We start from the raw sequence: 15,565 nt of genomic DNA on the forward strand, positions 1-15,565 counted from the left end.
ATTGTTATGTCTTTTTGACCACTTTGTAGATAGATTTCATGGCAACTGTTTGAATCTACTTTTTTTCTTTTTTTTTTTTTTAAGAAACCTATAAGGTGGGTAGATCCTTCCCAACTGCTGCAGGACATCACCGGCCAACCTGGCAGAAGCTTCAGAGCTGTTTCTCCAAACCCCTCAGATTTGCCAGTGCTCTTAGCTCAGTTGCCCACTTGGACAGAGATGCTGAATTTGTCGCGTTGGGTCTTTTTTATTTTTTTTGACTCTACATCCCAGATTGCAGACATATGATTTCATGATCTAATAATAAACTTCAGTGCTTTTTAAAATAATAATCACTGTATACTACAATGTAATTATATTCCAATAATTCTATAAAATTTTTCATGTTAACAATAGAATATTCTTTTAAAAATTTTAGTGATGTTTATTTTAATCACAATAGAAATTTCTTTTCTAAACATTTTTCTTTTCTTTCTTTTCCTCTTCCTCCTCCACTTCCTCTTTTGACATGGAGTACTATGTGCTTTAAGCTTTTTATTTTTAATTAAAAAATTTTTTTTCCTTTTTTAATTTAAATTCAATTACTTAACATATAATCTATTATTTGTTTCAGGGTTACAGGTCTGTGATTCATCAGTCTTATATAATACCCAGTGCTCATTACAACACATACCCTCCCCAATGTCCATCACCCAGTTACCCCATCTGCTTTAAGCTTTTTTTAATGGCAAAACTATCTTATTTTAGCTTAGCGTTACTTTTTACATACATTAAGAAAAAATTTGGGGTGCCTGGGTGGCTCAGTTGGTTGAGCATCCAACTCTTGATTTTGGCTCATGTCATGATCTCAAGGTTGTGAGATGGAGCCCACATTAGGCTCCCTGCTCAGCAGGGAGTCTGTTCGAGGTTCTCTCTCCCTCTGCCCCTCCCCACAGTGGGCATGCTCTCTCTCTCTAAAAATAAATAAATCTTTTTTTTTAAAGAAAAAATTTAGTAGCAAGTTACAAATGGATATACATTTTTCTTGTAATATATTTTTACATACTTCTAAGAGGAAAGTGAGGCAGCAAATGTAAATGAATTAAACACAAAGTGCTTTAATGTACACGCTCAGATGGTTATTCAAGGAACACTTCCTAGAAGTGTGTTTCGAACAAGATTTTGAGAGACTGTATAGATATACATTGCTGAAAAGAGAAAACGTTTGGAAAAAGGGAAGTAAAACAAATTATGCATTGGGGAGCTATATCAGAAGAAGGGGGAATGGATGCTAACAACAAAAAAAATGATGTCCATTGCAGGATGGTTAAGCAAGCCCTTTGTTGGAATGGGTATGGAGTGTTGGGAAACAGTGATTGGTAAAGTTATTGAGATGTAGATTCACAACCTTGCTACCCACATTTTGCCTGGATACTTGGCTAGATTCTAAGGGAAAACCAAAGAGGGAGAGAGACAGTGTTTGACCTGTGGGAACTTACAATCTTGCTGATGAGACTAGGCAACTGGAAGGTAAAGGAGGAACCTTGACAGCCAGTAAGAGCAGCTTGGATTTTATATGGTGTGTGATGGAAGGAGCCTTTGCAGGGTCTCATGTATCATCCTGCCTCTATCGTCTGCTCAGGAAGGAGAGACCTGAGCTGGGAAAATCACATTGAGCAGGTGACTAGGTTTCAAAAATCAGTTTTTGTAGCTGTATATAATCAATTAGCAAAATAACTTCTTTTTTTCACACAGAACTATTTTGAACCACTTTAGGAAAAAAAAAATGGGCTGCCTAAAGTCTTCTGTCCATGATTAACAATTAATGGAAAATCACTGGTTTGCTTTTGCGAACAGCACTTAATGTCAGTAACTGCAGGCTGTTTTCCAATTTTACAGTAAATTTTTATACTGAAATCAATTTAAGAAGCTGTTTAGTCCATGGGCTTTTTTGGTGGAAAGATGATGTGGGTAGACTAGAATAATGACATTTCCTTTTTCACACCAAAATATTAGCAAGGTACTAATGGCTCCATTTTGATAATGTCATTTTCAAAATAAAGGAGAGAGGTCAAGTTGCTTATGGAAACATCTTGGATTATGTTAAAAGTAGTGTAGCTTTATAGTAGTTGAGATAGCAAATAATTCAGGTTTTGCTTTTAGTGTATCCATTCAATCTCCCATCTTGGATCAGACCGAAGAGAGAAAGTTTCCAGATTTTTGTTTGCTATCGAATTAGTCCTCTGGTAGTTGTTTGGTCTCACGTTGTAGAAATAATAGATTTTATTTTTTTCCTTTCTTCTTCTTCTTCTTCTTCTTCTTCTTCTTTTCATCCATCTCTTTGCTACTTGCAAGCTGCTCCGTGATTTCCATTCTTTCGACTGGCATTCCCATGGGAGGCCTTCCGAGGTCCTTGGTTTCCTGGAATGACATTTGAGGCATATTTAAGTGCCTCACGATATTCCTGGGTTTATGTGGGTTTTGACCCACGTGGATTGGTGGTAGGTCTCTGAAAGGCACCAGCACAAAAATGACAGGAACCCTGAGGTCTGGGGTCAGATTGGGTTGCGGTCGTCCCCTTGTCACTTGCAAAGACTGTCCAGGAAAGACCTTGTTTAAGGGGTAGCTCTCTAAAGCTGCCTGAGCTTTTATGTTCTGATTCTCTTTGGTCTGGGGAAGAACATCGGTAAAGTAAGGTTTCACCCCCGTTACGGCTTTGATCTCATATGCATTCTGCCTATCAGCCAGTGCTCTCCCAGTTAAGATGGGCTGGAAAACAGTTGATCCCGAGACACCGCTCACAAAGCTGTTGAGGAGAAAATGCCAAATTCCGCCACTTATTGGGCTCAGAGTGACCTGTGGCCATAAACTGGCCAGGCTCTGGAGAGCCTCCCGGTTCCACGCCGAGGCAGGGAATTCGGTCTCAGTATGATAGAGCTGAGAAAAGTAAATGCTGAGAGTAACGTCTGGATACATTATTAAGAAATTGTACATTTTGCTGATGCAGCAGTGGTTGGCTTCATTACAAGGGGAGTTGTTGGAATACAGAATGATATGCCTGATAGCGTTGTTATTGTGTAGGGCTGAGTCAAAATAACCATTCATCTCGAATAGCATTGATTCTGGGTGGGTATTATTCCCAGTGCAACTGCTAGCATGGCCCTTTTGCACCAGGCTTCCAGAAGAAGTTTTTAGTTCATAAAATGTGAGGTGCTTTGTTTGAGGATACGCTGGCCCATAAGGGAATCCAAAAATCTGATAAAATTCTGTATAGGGAACTCTTGCTTCTTCACCTGTCCGAATATGGTAAGGACAGTTCGAGCAATCTAGAGAGAAGCTTAGCCAGTAATAAGGTTTTACTATTGTTCCACGATTTGCTAGGTATTCTTCATATAAGGGCTCCATTGCTAGTTTTATGGTCTTCTAGCTGCAACCCTAAACAAGGGAGAGAAATTATACCTAAAACCAGTGCAGGAAAAACTAAAGAAAATGCATTACTTTATTGAACCATACTCTTCTTTAAAGGAGGTAGCACAATCACTATAGCGTCTTTGATTGTAAAAGACAGTGATATATATCCATAGACTAGAAAGCTCAGGATTCATCTTTCTTCAATTGAGACTCTTGGGGCCTGGGGAGGAGAGGAAAAAGAAAGGTATAATGCACCTTTACCTCTTTCACAGATTGTGGGGCAATACAGCAAATGGGTTAACAGTGCAAGTTCTGGAAACAGACTACCTTGTCAAATCTGGGCCCCGCCACTTACCAGCTCAGTGACTTTCTGCAAGTTGTTTAAAATCTGGGAGTCACAGCTTCCTTGTCTGTAAAAGGAGGATAAGAATAGTACATTATCTTGAGGATTGAACGATGAAATACATATAAAATGCTTTATTATGTGCCTGACTCATATTAAGGACTCAATAAAGATGAGCTCTTAGTAGTGATAGTACAAATCCCAGGATTATCTAAATGATTCTTGTTTTTGAAAGTCTAAACAAACAAGCAGGGATTTTGCAGTTTTGTTTGTAATGTTCTTCCTTTGTCCCTTTTCTGAATGATATTATCTAATTATCTGCATAGGTTTTGAGTGTGCTTGCATTTAAAATCAGTTATTTCTTCAGATCAGTGGCAGTAAATTGGAGGTAATTATCCTTTTGGGAAAAGGATCATGGTTAATGGTGGAGACTTCTCGTAGGAATGCCACTTGAGTTTTCTTTGGGTCGTGGACACTTTGCTATTTGAGAGTTTTATTTCCAGTGGGTGGGTCTTGTTAGAACATTTTGGAAACTTTACCATTCTGGAAAGCACATATAGTTCTTTAGTTTATTTCAAATAAATAGTTTCTGGGATGTTAAACCACAAAAGTTGAGGTCTTTAAGTAATGCTTTTTTTCCTTTAAACAAAAATTACTCAGTTATCATTGTTCCCAAGCAGCAACAACCTAGGGCATTCTAATATAGTTTTAAGAACATTTTTAAATAACTTTTTATTATTCAAGTATTATGTATTTCTTGTAGGATATTTTTAAAAATACTAATACATAAAGGGAAAAATAAAAACTCATACCGGTTTATCTCAGTTTACGTTCCCATAACTGTTAACATGTCTCTTCCCTCTAGTCTTTTTGCTATGTGTGTTTGTTATGTACAACATAAATAAAATCATGTTTTATACTTCACTTCTCACTTAGTATTAGGTCATGAGTATTTCCCCATGTTATTAAAAATTCTTCAAAAAACAATATTCATGGCTAATTAGTATTTTATTATGCAACAAATATGTAATCAAATATTCACATTCTTGCCTCTTTTTATTATTATAAATAATGCTTTGATGAGCATTTCTATAAATAAATTTGTATTTTTTTCTTTTAATGTAGATCACTAAAATTGTATTATTAGCTCAAACTTTGTCAGATTGCTTCTTTTTTTTTCTTTTTAAAGATTTTATTTATTACTTGACAGAGAGAGACACAGTGAGAGAGGGAACACAAGCAGGGGGAGTGGGAGAGGGAGAAGCAGGCTTCCCACAGAACAGGGAGCCCAATGCGGGGCTCGATGCGGGGCCCAATCCCAGGACCCTGGGATCATGACCTGAGCCAAAGGCAGACACTTAACGACTGAGCCACCCAGGCGCCCCTGTCAGATTGCTTTTTAGGGAGGTGTCCCAATTCTATCTCATTCTCTCCCAGTGATGTTTATCACCTCCTTTGCCCATTTGAGAAGTGAGCATCGGTATCCCTTTGTGGCTATAATTTGGACCTTTTCAATTCCTAGTGAGGTTGAACACATTTTCACATGCTTATTGGTCTGTAGTATTTATTCTTCTGTGAAATATGTTTGATCCCCTATCTCTCCCCCTTCCCCCCGTGCTTTGTTGCGGTTTTCCTTACTGATTTGCAAGAACTCTTTATGTATTAAGAAGATTAGCTGTCATAATTTTTGCAAGTATTTTACCTGGTTTATGAAGCCATTTAATTATGCTGATGGCATTTTTAATTATACTGATTTTTACATTTTATATGGTCTCATCTTTGCCCTTAAGATTTATTTTTTACTATTGTATTTAGAAAAGACTTCCCCATCAAAGAGGAGTTAAGTATTCCCCATATTTTTTTCTAGTATGTACGGTTTTATCTTTTACATTTAACTCTTTGTCCAGGCAACAACACAGATAAAGTAGAAAATTTAAGAGAGATAAACTGACCATTACAAAACAAAACAAAATATATTTCTCACTTTCCAAAATCTAATTTGTCGTACAGGAATATTTATTACAGCCTTTCATATGGAAGCACTTTGATCAGCTTCTTTCTTCCTCAACCCCGATCACCTCCGTCCCTGCTGTGTTTGGTACAGCTGAAACCTGCAGAGTTTCTTTGCTAACCTGTCCTGGGCAGAAAATATTTTAGGAGCCTCCGTCCTGCTATAGAGGGAATGTGACTTTACTCAAGACACCATTCTCCTAATGGCTGATATCTCTGCAGTAATTCTGGACACCACAAACTCATCCCATTCCAGGTTTCTCCTAACCTCTGTCATGTCAATTTAGTCCATAGGATCAGGTGTTTGCCTCAGTGTCCTCCTTAGTTCTGCATTTTCCTGATGTGACTGAATTCATGCCCCGAGGCTTCCCAGACCTTGCCTATCTTTTTCTCTGGGTCCTGCACTTCCCTGCTTCACCTTTGGCAATGAATCCATTACTTGGAGCCTCACACCATCTCGGGCTTGATCCTGGGCATTGTTTTCTCCCTGGATTTCCTACTCTTTCAGCCCTACTCATCAGACTAGATAGAGCTCTCTGAATATCAAAACTTGCTGAAACCAAGCCCAGAGTCTCACTTACCTTTCAGTCTTGAGCCCTGGATGTGGTCGGCTGTTGGGTGGCACACCTGATATCCAAGTGACTACTCAAATTGCAATTTCGAGTCCCCCATGATTTGACTGAAATGTTACAGAAGCCATACCATGAGGCCTTTCTCTGCCTTTCTGTTTTTTTTGGGGGGGGGTGGATGGATGGAGTTAACTATATTAATGGTCCCCCCGTTACCCTATGGGAAGCAGAAGTCTTTGTATCTTTCAAAATAAAGGCAGTATGGAAAGTCCTGACTGTTTTCCTAAGTACTCCTCTCTTTGCACTCCGTCTCCTATTTTAGCTGGGAAGGATGCATCCTTACTGCCTCTAAGGAGATCTTGAGGACTAGTGGCCTCCATAGGTCACGGAGGGAGCTCTGGAGGTTCACTCTTGCTAATGGCTTTTCACTGTCCGTCGGCTGTGGTCCCCCATTGGTGAAGCTTCCACTTTTTCAGAGGGCCTTTCGGAGACTATTCTTTGATCACCTTCATCTGAAGGGGAAGCAGGAAAGACCTCCCGCCTGCTTTGAACTCTTAGAGAATTTGTGGTTTATATCATCAGTTTCCCATTGATCACAGACTCTCTTGTATCATTCACTTTTGCTTATCTGCCCTTTCATTCTGCCCCTACCCAGGCAAGGGGCATGCCCTGTTCAGCCCAGGGCCTACCTCGGGGAATCTTAGTTGGTTCACAGGCCAGGTTGGCTGAGTCTTGTCTTCCCAGCATCCTGTGTCCCTACAACCTTGTCCTTTCCCCTGTGCTTTGGCTGTGCTTGGGAAAGGCGTGCTGCCCTCAGTAGAGCAGATCTACTAGCAGTAAGAAGCAGAGATCTACAGAACCCGGCTCCTTGCTTCCGGTTGTGAGTAGCCCCTGGACTGCAGCCCTGGGACGACAGCCTTTCTTCCTTTAACATAAATGAGGCATACATGAGGACAATCTGCTCTCTTTTCACCCCCAGCTAGGATTTAGTGAGTACTGGTAAAGCACAGTTTGCACTGGAGTAGTTGGAGAATGGAGTTTGCCCTTCCCAATCTGTGCACAATCTGTTAGCAGCTAAAAACAAATGTTAGCAGTTATAATTACCATCATTTTGTCTCCAGGCTTGGATCACATTCCAGGTGTTCTAGAAAATGGTCTGTTCCCTTTTTTTCCTCCTTTAAGTACCATGCCCTGTTTCAAGGGGCTTCAGAGGCCAGTCGTGCTGAAAGCTTCGCCTCCCTAATTGGTTCAGGACTCTTCCACAGCTTGTGTCTCTTAGTTCCTTTGAACTTTGCTGTCCCAAGTTAGAAAGACCTTGTTGAGGTGTGGCTGCCTCTAAGAACACTGTTGAATTGGTGCCATGGTAACGTTTGCAAAGTAGCTACTGCTAGGATACGGCTCTGACACTTATTACTTTATTTGCATTTCCAACCACCTGTTCCGAAGATGAAAATATACATGAATGCATATTCCAGTCTGGATGAAAGCATACTATCTGACTATTTAAGTGGACATGTTGGGGTTTTTCTCCCTCTGGCTGTAAGAATCAAACTCTGAGGTCCTGCTCCTCAGTGTCTTTGTCCTGATTTAGAACAGGTGCCAGGCCTGGTGTGTGGACACGATTCATTGGTTCTGTTGCCTGTGGAGGCAACAGGAACCTTTCTTAGGAGGTTTGCCCTTCTGGGAGAGGGAGGCACCTATGAAAGGGAGCAGAGACTTGATCTCCCCCAAGGGAGGCACTTTCTATTAATAGTTCCACAGCCCCTGAAGGGAGAGCTCTTCAGTTTGTCCAAATCTGGGTTCCTGGGAGACTCTAGCTATTGGTATGTATCTGTTTCCCTCCAGTTTCAGGCAAACCCTCCCCCTGGATCAGTTGTGGCCCCTTGTCCATAGCTAACAGAAGAGCCGTTCTGCCTTCTCCACTCTGTTCCCTTGCCCCCTTCAACTCCACGTCATCTCCTAGGACACTGGACATGTCATTGGTTGATTCATTGTGCTCACTCCCGATTATTCCCTCTTTCCTCTTCCTCAGGCCACTTGAAGGAGCAAGTGGTGGTCACTACTGTGTATTCCCATTAGTTACCACCAAAAGTTTTTAAGCACATTTACTTTGCTGAAAATAGCCCATCAGGGACAGGGGAAGCACCTAGAAGTCTTCCTGCAGCAGCCTTAGGACTCTTAACTAGTTTCTCAGTCAAACTCCCAGTCTGCACAACAGCAACCATCCTTTCTCCTCAAGGGGACTCCTTCTGGTTTAGATGTTTCATGTTGATCTTTGCCTTTTAAGGGTCTCAGGTGTATTCACCAACTCCTCAGCTAGTTATTTTTCAGTTACATTTTCTTTCATGCTTGCTTCCGTGAGTGCTCATGATTGGTCCCTTCCCCACCGTTTGCCACTGATCATGCCTTTGTCGTCCTCACTTCCTGCCTCCATTTTCCTAGCATCTCCTAGCTCAATGAACTTGTAAATATAAGACCAAGATTTCATCTTTTATTTAACATTGATAAATGGCATCCCATTTAAAAATGTTCCCTTAAGGGGCGTCCAGGTGGCTCAGTTGGTTAAGCATCCGACTCTGGATTTCCGCTCAGGTCATGATCTCCGGGTCCTGGGATCCAGCTGTGTCAGGCTCTGCACTGAGTATGGAGCCTGCTCAAGATTCTCTCTCTCCCTCTGCCCTTTCCCCAGGCTCTCTCTCAAATAAATAAATAAATCTTAAAGAAAATATTCCCTTAAAAATGAGCTTCTATCCACTAGCATATTTACCAATTGCATTTTAGGGTCATTTCAGGGATAGGCAATCCCAGGTAGCCACCAGTTTTAAAAAACAGCTCTACTGAGGTTTAATTGACAAATAAAAATTGTGTATATTTAGGGTGTACAGCTTGATCTTTTGATATATTTATACATTGTGAAATGGTTACAGCAATCAAGGTAATTAACATATTTATAACCACATATAGTTATCTTTTGGGGGGTTTGTGTGAGAACATTTAAGATCTGCCCTCTTAGCAAATTTCAAGTATACAATATGGTATTGTTCACTATAGTCACCGTGCTGTCCAGAATTTAGTCATCTTGCATAACTGAAACTGTGTACCTGTTGGCCAACATTACTCCATTTCCCCCTTGCCCCAGCCCCTGGCAACAACATTTTACTCTATGCTTCTATGAGTGTATTTTAGATTCCACATATAAATGACATTAAGCAATATGTGTCTTTCTGTTTCTGGTTTGTTTCATATAATATAATGTCCTTCAGGTTCATCCATGCTGTGGCAAATGCCAGGATTTTTTTTTTTAAGGCTGAATAATATATCATTTTATGTATATACCACATCTTTATTCATTCATCTGTCTATGGACATTTAGGTTGTTTCCATATCTTGACTATTGTGAATAATACTGCAATGAAAATGGGTGTGCAGATACCATCTCTTTGAGGTAATCATCTCTTTGATTCCAGTTCTTTTGGATAAATACCCAGAAGTGGGATTGCCAGATCACGTGGTAGTTTTATTTTTAATTTCTTGAGGAACTGCCATATTGTTTTCCATAATGGCTCTACCAATTTACATTCCGACTAACAGCTCCCTTTGCTGTGCCATCACCAACCCTCATTATCTTTTGTCTTTTTGATTATAGCCACCCAAACGAGTGTGAGGTGATAATCTCATTGTGGTTTGGATTCACATTTCCCTAATGATTAGAGATGTTTGAACACCTTTTCATATACCTGTTGGCTGTTTGTATGTCTTTTGAGAAATGTCTGTTCAGGTCCTTTGCCCGTTTTAAAATCAGATTATTTGGTTTCTTTTGCTATTACACGCATGCCTTATGTATTTTGGATATTAGCCCCTCATCAGATATGTTGTTTGCAAATGCTTTCCACCATCTGTAGGTTGCCTTTACGCTTTGATTAAGTTTCTTCAGCTGTGCAGAAGCTTTTTAGTATCACATAGTCCCATTTGTCTATTTTTGCTTTTTTAAAAAAAGATTTTATTTATTTGAGAGAGAGAGAGAGAGAGAGAAATCGAGCACAAGCGGGGTGGGGGAAGGGGCAGAGGGAGAGGGAGAAGCAGGCTCCCCGTGGAGCAGGGATCCCTATGTGGGGCTCCATCCCAGGACACTGGGATCATGACCTGAGCTGAAGGCAGCTGACCGAGCCACCCAAGTACCCCTATTTTTGCTTTTTTTTTTTAAGATTTTATTTATTAATTTAGAGGGAGAGAGAGAGAGAGCGCGAGAGCAGGGGGAGGGGCAGATGGAGAGGGAGAGGCAGAGAGTCTTGAGACTGGCGCTGAGCGCAGAACCCTACGTGGGGCGCAATCCCACAACTCTGAGATCATGACCTGAGCCAAAACCAAGAGTCAGATGCTTAATTGACTGAGCCACCCAGGCACCCTTATTTTTGCTTTCGATGCCTACACTTTTTGTGTCATATTCAAAAATTCATCACCACAACCAATGTCAAGAACCTTTTCCTCATGTGTTCTTTTAGTAGTTTTACAATTTCAGCTTTTACTTTTGTCTTTAATTTGTATTGGTTTTTGTATATGGTGTGAGACAAAGGTCCAATTTTATTGTTTTGCATGAGCCACCATTTTTTTACATATCTTAGGTGTAGGAAAATTCCAAAGGAAGATCGACTTTGCAAAGCTTCATTTAGGTTGCACATAATGATTTTTAAAATTTTATTTATTTTATTTCGGGGGGGACAGTGAGCCCATGAGCAGGGGGAGGGGCAGAGGGAGAGGGAGAAACAGACTCCCCGCTGAGCTTGGAGAGGCTTGATCCAGGACCCTGAGATCATGACCTGAGCCAAAGGCAGATGCTCAACTGACTGAGCCATCCAGGCGCCCACACAAAATGATTTTTAAAACAGAATTTAGCCACAAGGAAATGAAGAACCTTGATCATGCGGTTCCTGCTCACAATTCTTATTGCTAAATTGACATGTACAGGAAGGGAGGAACTTTGAAGAAACATCTATTTCCCCAAACAGACTCCTTTCTTCTGTCTTCCTTTGTTACCTTGCCATGCTTCATCTTCACCCAGATGAGTTACAATGAATATTATCTCTATCAAAGTAATATGACATTATAATGAAAAAGCTTTACAAAGGCAAAACTGTCTTACACTGATACATATATATATATATATACACATATATATATATATATTTTTTTTTTTTTTTAAAGACCTTTACTCAGTTTAACACTCCAAAATATATTTTCTAATCTGTGTTCTGGCATCCCAATTTGGGATATATCTAAGATGGCTTGTGTGTTGCTAGTTGCTGCCTATAAAGTAACTTTAATAACTTTTATTGCTATTTTTTTTTACTTTTATTTGAAGGTATGTGCCCAATTAATTATATAATTCACTGCTTTCATAGCAGTTTGGTTGACACTGAATAGTAACGCCCACATTCACGTAGCAGTAAGAAACTACCTAAACTGAAGAAAAAAAGCAAGCATGAAATAAAGGAGAGCAGAGAATTCAGTAGATTTCGTGGGGCTCATTAAGGAATTAGGTAGGAAAGATGGGACAAGGAAAGTGTTAGGGTTGAGAGGAAAAGACAAAAAAGCAAAGGATGGACGTCCTAGCTTGGGATCATTAACGGCAAGGCCACAGGGTGGCAGCATAGTCTTACCAGCGGGAAACTTTCTGTTGTACCACAATTCATTTGCTAAATCCACACATTTGCAGAATTCCTCCATGTTGGTTTCTCCCATTGTCCCAGGTAAATACCAACAAATGTTTAGAATCAGAGGTAACTCCTACAACTTAAGCTGAGGCAAAGTGCAGAGTGAAGGCACCATCTTTACTCCCAGAATCTGTGCAGATGCTCTAAAAAAGGTTTCAAACCGTCTGTGCGGAAGGACCAATTTAAGTTTACAAACCATCATACTGATCATTTTGTAAAATTCAGTGAAAGTGATTTTATAGAAAAATGAACAAAAAAATACATAGACATCATAAGCTCATTTTACAAATAACTAAAAGATATAAACAGATCAAAAGATATAGAAATTTTAAATCATATTTCAATAAATGTAAATGGAACACTCGTCTATTTTTGCTTTTGTTGCTTGTGATTTTGATGTCATATTCAAGAAATCATTGCTCAGACGAGTGCTACAAAGCTTTCCTGTGTGTTTTCTTCTAGGAGTTTTATGGTTTCAGGTCTTATGTTTAAATCTTTAATCCATTTTGAGTTTGTGTGTGTGTGTGTGCGTGTGCGCACGGTGTAGTTTAAGGGTCCAATTTCATTCTTTTGCCTATGGATATCCAGTTTTCTGACCACCATTTGTTGAAGAGGCTGTCCTTTCCCTATTGTGTAGTCTTGGCACCTTGGCACTTACCAAAGATCACTTGGTGTGGGTTTATATTATTTTTGTCCCATTTGTCTCTATGTCTGTTGTTATGGAAATATAAACAGAACAAACATAACATAGAAAAAAAGAAAAAAGAATTAACAAAACTATACATGTTGTTTATTGAATATTATGTATAGATGACTAGTATAGAGAATCACTGTTGCTGTTATTATATTCTACAATTATATTAACAAAATGTGTCTGAAGGATATATCTATATTCAGTGTCCTCTATATGCACAGTTTATGTAGAGTTTATCATTTATATCAACTTACAAAATTTTTATTGTGACCAACAAACTTGCTTCTTGCTTGTTATTCCATTGAATCTAGGTCCAATTGATGATAACACTATTTGCAGGATATAACATATATCCAAACGGATTCTGTGTTTGTTGTGATAGCATTAGAATAGGGAAGGCTGGTTGTAAGAGGTATGCTGATAGGAATAGAGGAAGAGATTTTAAAGCAATTTCACAAGCTCAAGGTATTCATTTTTAACAATTTAAAAAAATAAAGCAAGTGATACTCTATTTTCAAAATTCATCAGTAGCCAGTTACAACAATTTATCCTGTAGTTATATTAAATTTATCTTTCAATGAAAGGACTAGTTTATGGTTCCATGAAATTCCTATGCATAGAATTCTCTATCAAAATTATTATCTATTGCATTGATAATAGTTGTTAAAATTATGAAACATGACATAAACATCTCTGGAAACTCTGTTCTTCCACACTTCTAATATTTATTTTGACTTTTCAGTCATCTGCTATTGAAAAACATGTTGAATTTCTTCCTTGTTTGGAAATACTAAGATTATTAACATATCAAAGATTTCAGACAAATAGGCAAATTTGACTGTCTAATATACTTTATCTTTAAAAGGTTGGGCCCAAACTGGTTTCTTATCCAGCAGTAATTCTGAGAGTTTATTCAACAGTTCCAACATTCGCTACAGAACTTTTTCCCTAAGTAACCGTAGTACCTAACATGTAAAGCAATTGTTTATGATCAACTTCCATATTATCACTTAAACATAATGATTTCAAATGTAATGCATTAGGCTTTATGTAATTCAAAGTTTTTATTGTGTCACTAAGCACAATGATTAGTTCGGTTGACTTTTTTTCATAGTAAGGTTTTCTCAATGAAGGAAATAGTGTGTGGTTTTGCATTCTGGCTCAAGATCCTTAATCTGAGCAATTATCCTAGAACTTTCTCCCATGCAAGATTTAAACTTTAAATCACTTTTCTCATATAAATCATACAGGGTCATATCAAATTTCTATAAAAGTTTCTAAATACGTACTCTCGATTTCTGTACTTACCTTGTTGACATTGGTAACAGTTTATGGTTCACAGACTCACCTTTGAGTGACACTGCTTTCATGCACTTCTTCCATTTCACTTAAGTCACTATTAGGTAGTGATTCTACTTAACTAAGTTCACTAAATTTTATTTAATTCCTCTGGCTATCTTATAATATAAATGATAAAGAATTTAAATGAAGGGGCGCCTGGGTGGCTCAGTCGTTAAGCGTCTGCCTTCTGCTCAGGTCATGATCCCAGGGTCCTGGGATCGAGCCCCACATCGGGCTCCCTGCTCCGCGGGAAGCCTGCTTCTCCCTCTCCCACTCCCCCTGCTGTGTTCCCTCTCTCGCTGTGTCTCTCTCTGTCAAATAAATAAATAAAATCTTTAAAAAAAAAAAGAATTTAAATGAAAATATCATTTGTTGAACAGAGAAGAACATTTACTGAATGCCTCCTTTGTGCCAAAAAGTTTACATGCCTTACATCCCTAAGAGGTGCGTATTACAATTTCCACTTTACAGATAACAAAACTGAGGTTCCAAGTGTCTAATGCTAAGATAACATAGCTAGAAACTGGTAGAGCTGGGATTTGAACTCAGAGCACTCTAAAACTCTTTTTTTGATACCATAATCCCTCCATCACGTCCTACATTTTGAGCAAAAAGAAAATAATTTCAAATTTATGACCTAGTCTTAAAATAAATGGGAAAAATTAAATTTCAAAGGCGAGAAAATGATGTAGTCAAGAAAGACAGGCAGACATAGGAAAACTGTCATAGTGAGATAATAAGTGTGGGAAAACAGCTGAAAATGTTTCTGTCAGGAGGAAAGAAAGTTTTTTTTACAAACCAACTTCATCGAGGTATAATTTATATAATAAAATGCACCCATTCTGTGTGTGCAGTGATATGAGTTTTGACATATGGATATACTCATGTTACCACCGTTACAATAAAAATATAAAACATTTACATCAACCCCAAATTTTCCCTGGGTCCCTTCCTTCCCCATCAATCACCCTCCTTCATGGATCTAGGGAAGTATTATCTTTTTGCTGTTACTATTGATTAGATATGTTTTTTCCCCAAGTTTCACATACATGGAATCATAAAATATGAATTCTGGTGTCCTTCACTTGTTGCTCAGCATAATGTTTTTGAGATTCATCCATGTGATTGTGTATATCAGTACCTTGTTACTTTTTAATTTTGAGTAATATTCCATTACAGATATGCTATAATTTATTCATCTGTTGATGGACATTTGTGTTGTTTCTAGTTTGGGGCTCTTATGAAAAAGGTGCTCTGAACATTCACGTCCAAGTCTTTGTGTGGACGTGTTTCTATTCCTCTTGGACAAACACTTAAGAATGGAATTGCTGGGTTGTATGGTAAATGCATCTCAACTTTCAAAGAATTGCCAAACTGTTTTACAAAGTAGTTTATTAATTTATATTCCCACTAGCAACATACGAGCATTCCGGTTACTCTACATCCTTGACAACACTTGCTATTGTCAGTGAAAGCAAGTATTTGTCATAGCAATTCTGAATGACTG

General features: G+C 38.8%; 1 protein-coding gene across 1 annotated transcript; it reads right to left on the reverse strand.

Moving 5' to 3' along the window:
* Nucleotides 1-2,286: 2,286 nt before the first annotated feature.
* On the reverse strand, nt 2,287-3,384 carry APOBEC4 (apolipoprotein B mRNA editing enzyme catalytic polypeptide like 4; the record flags this gene model as incomplete). Its single annotated transcript, XM_021682580.1, has 1 exon — nt 2,287-3,384. A coding segment is annotated over exon 1 (1,098 nt), but the record flags the coding sequence as incomplete, so codon positions are not given.
* Nucleotides 3,385-15,565: the final 12,181 nt, after the last annotated feature.

The sequence above is a fragment of the Neomonachus schauinslandi genome, chromosome 6, assembly GCF_002201575.2.
Source record: "Neomonachus schauinslandi chromosome 6, ASM220157v2, whole genome shotgun sequence".
In the NCBI taxonomy this organism is placed as follows: Eukaryota; Metazoa; Chordata; class Mammalia; order Carnivora; family Phocidae; genus Neomonachus; species Neomonachus schauinslandi.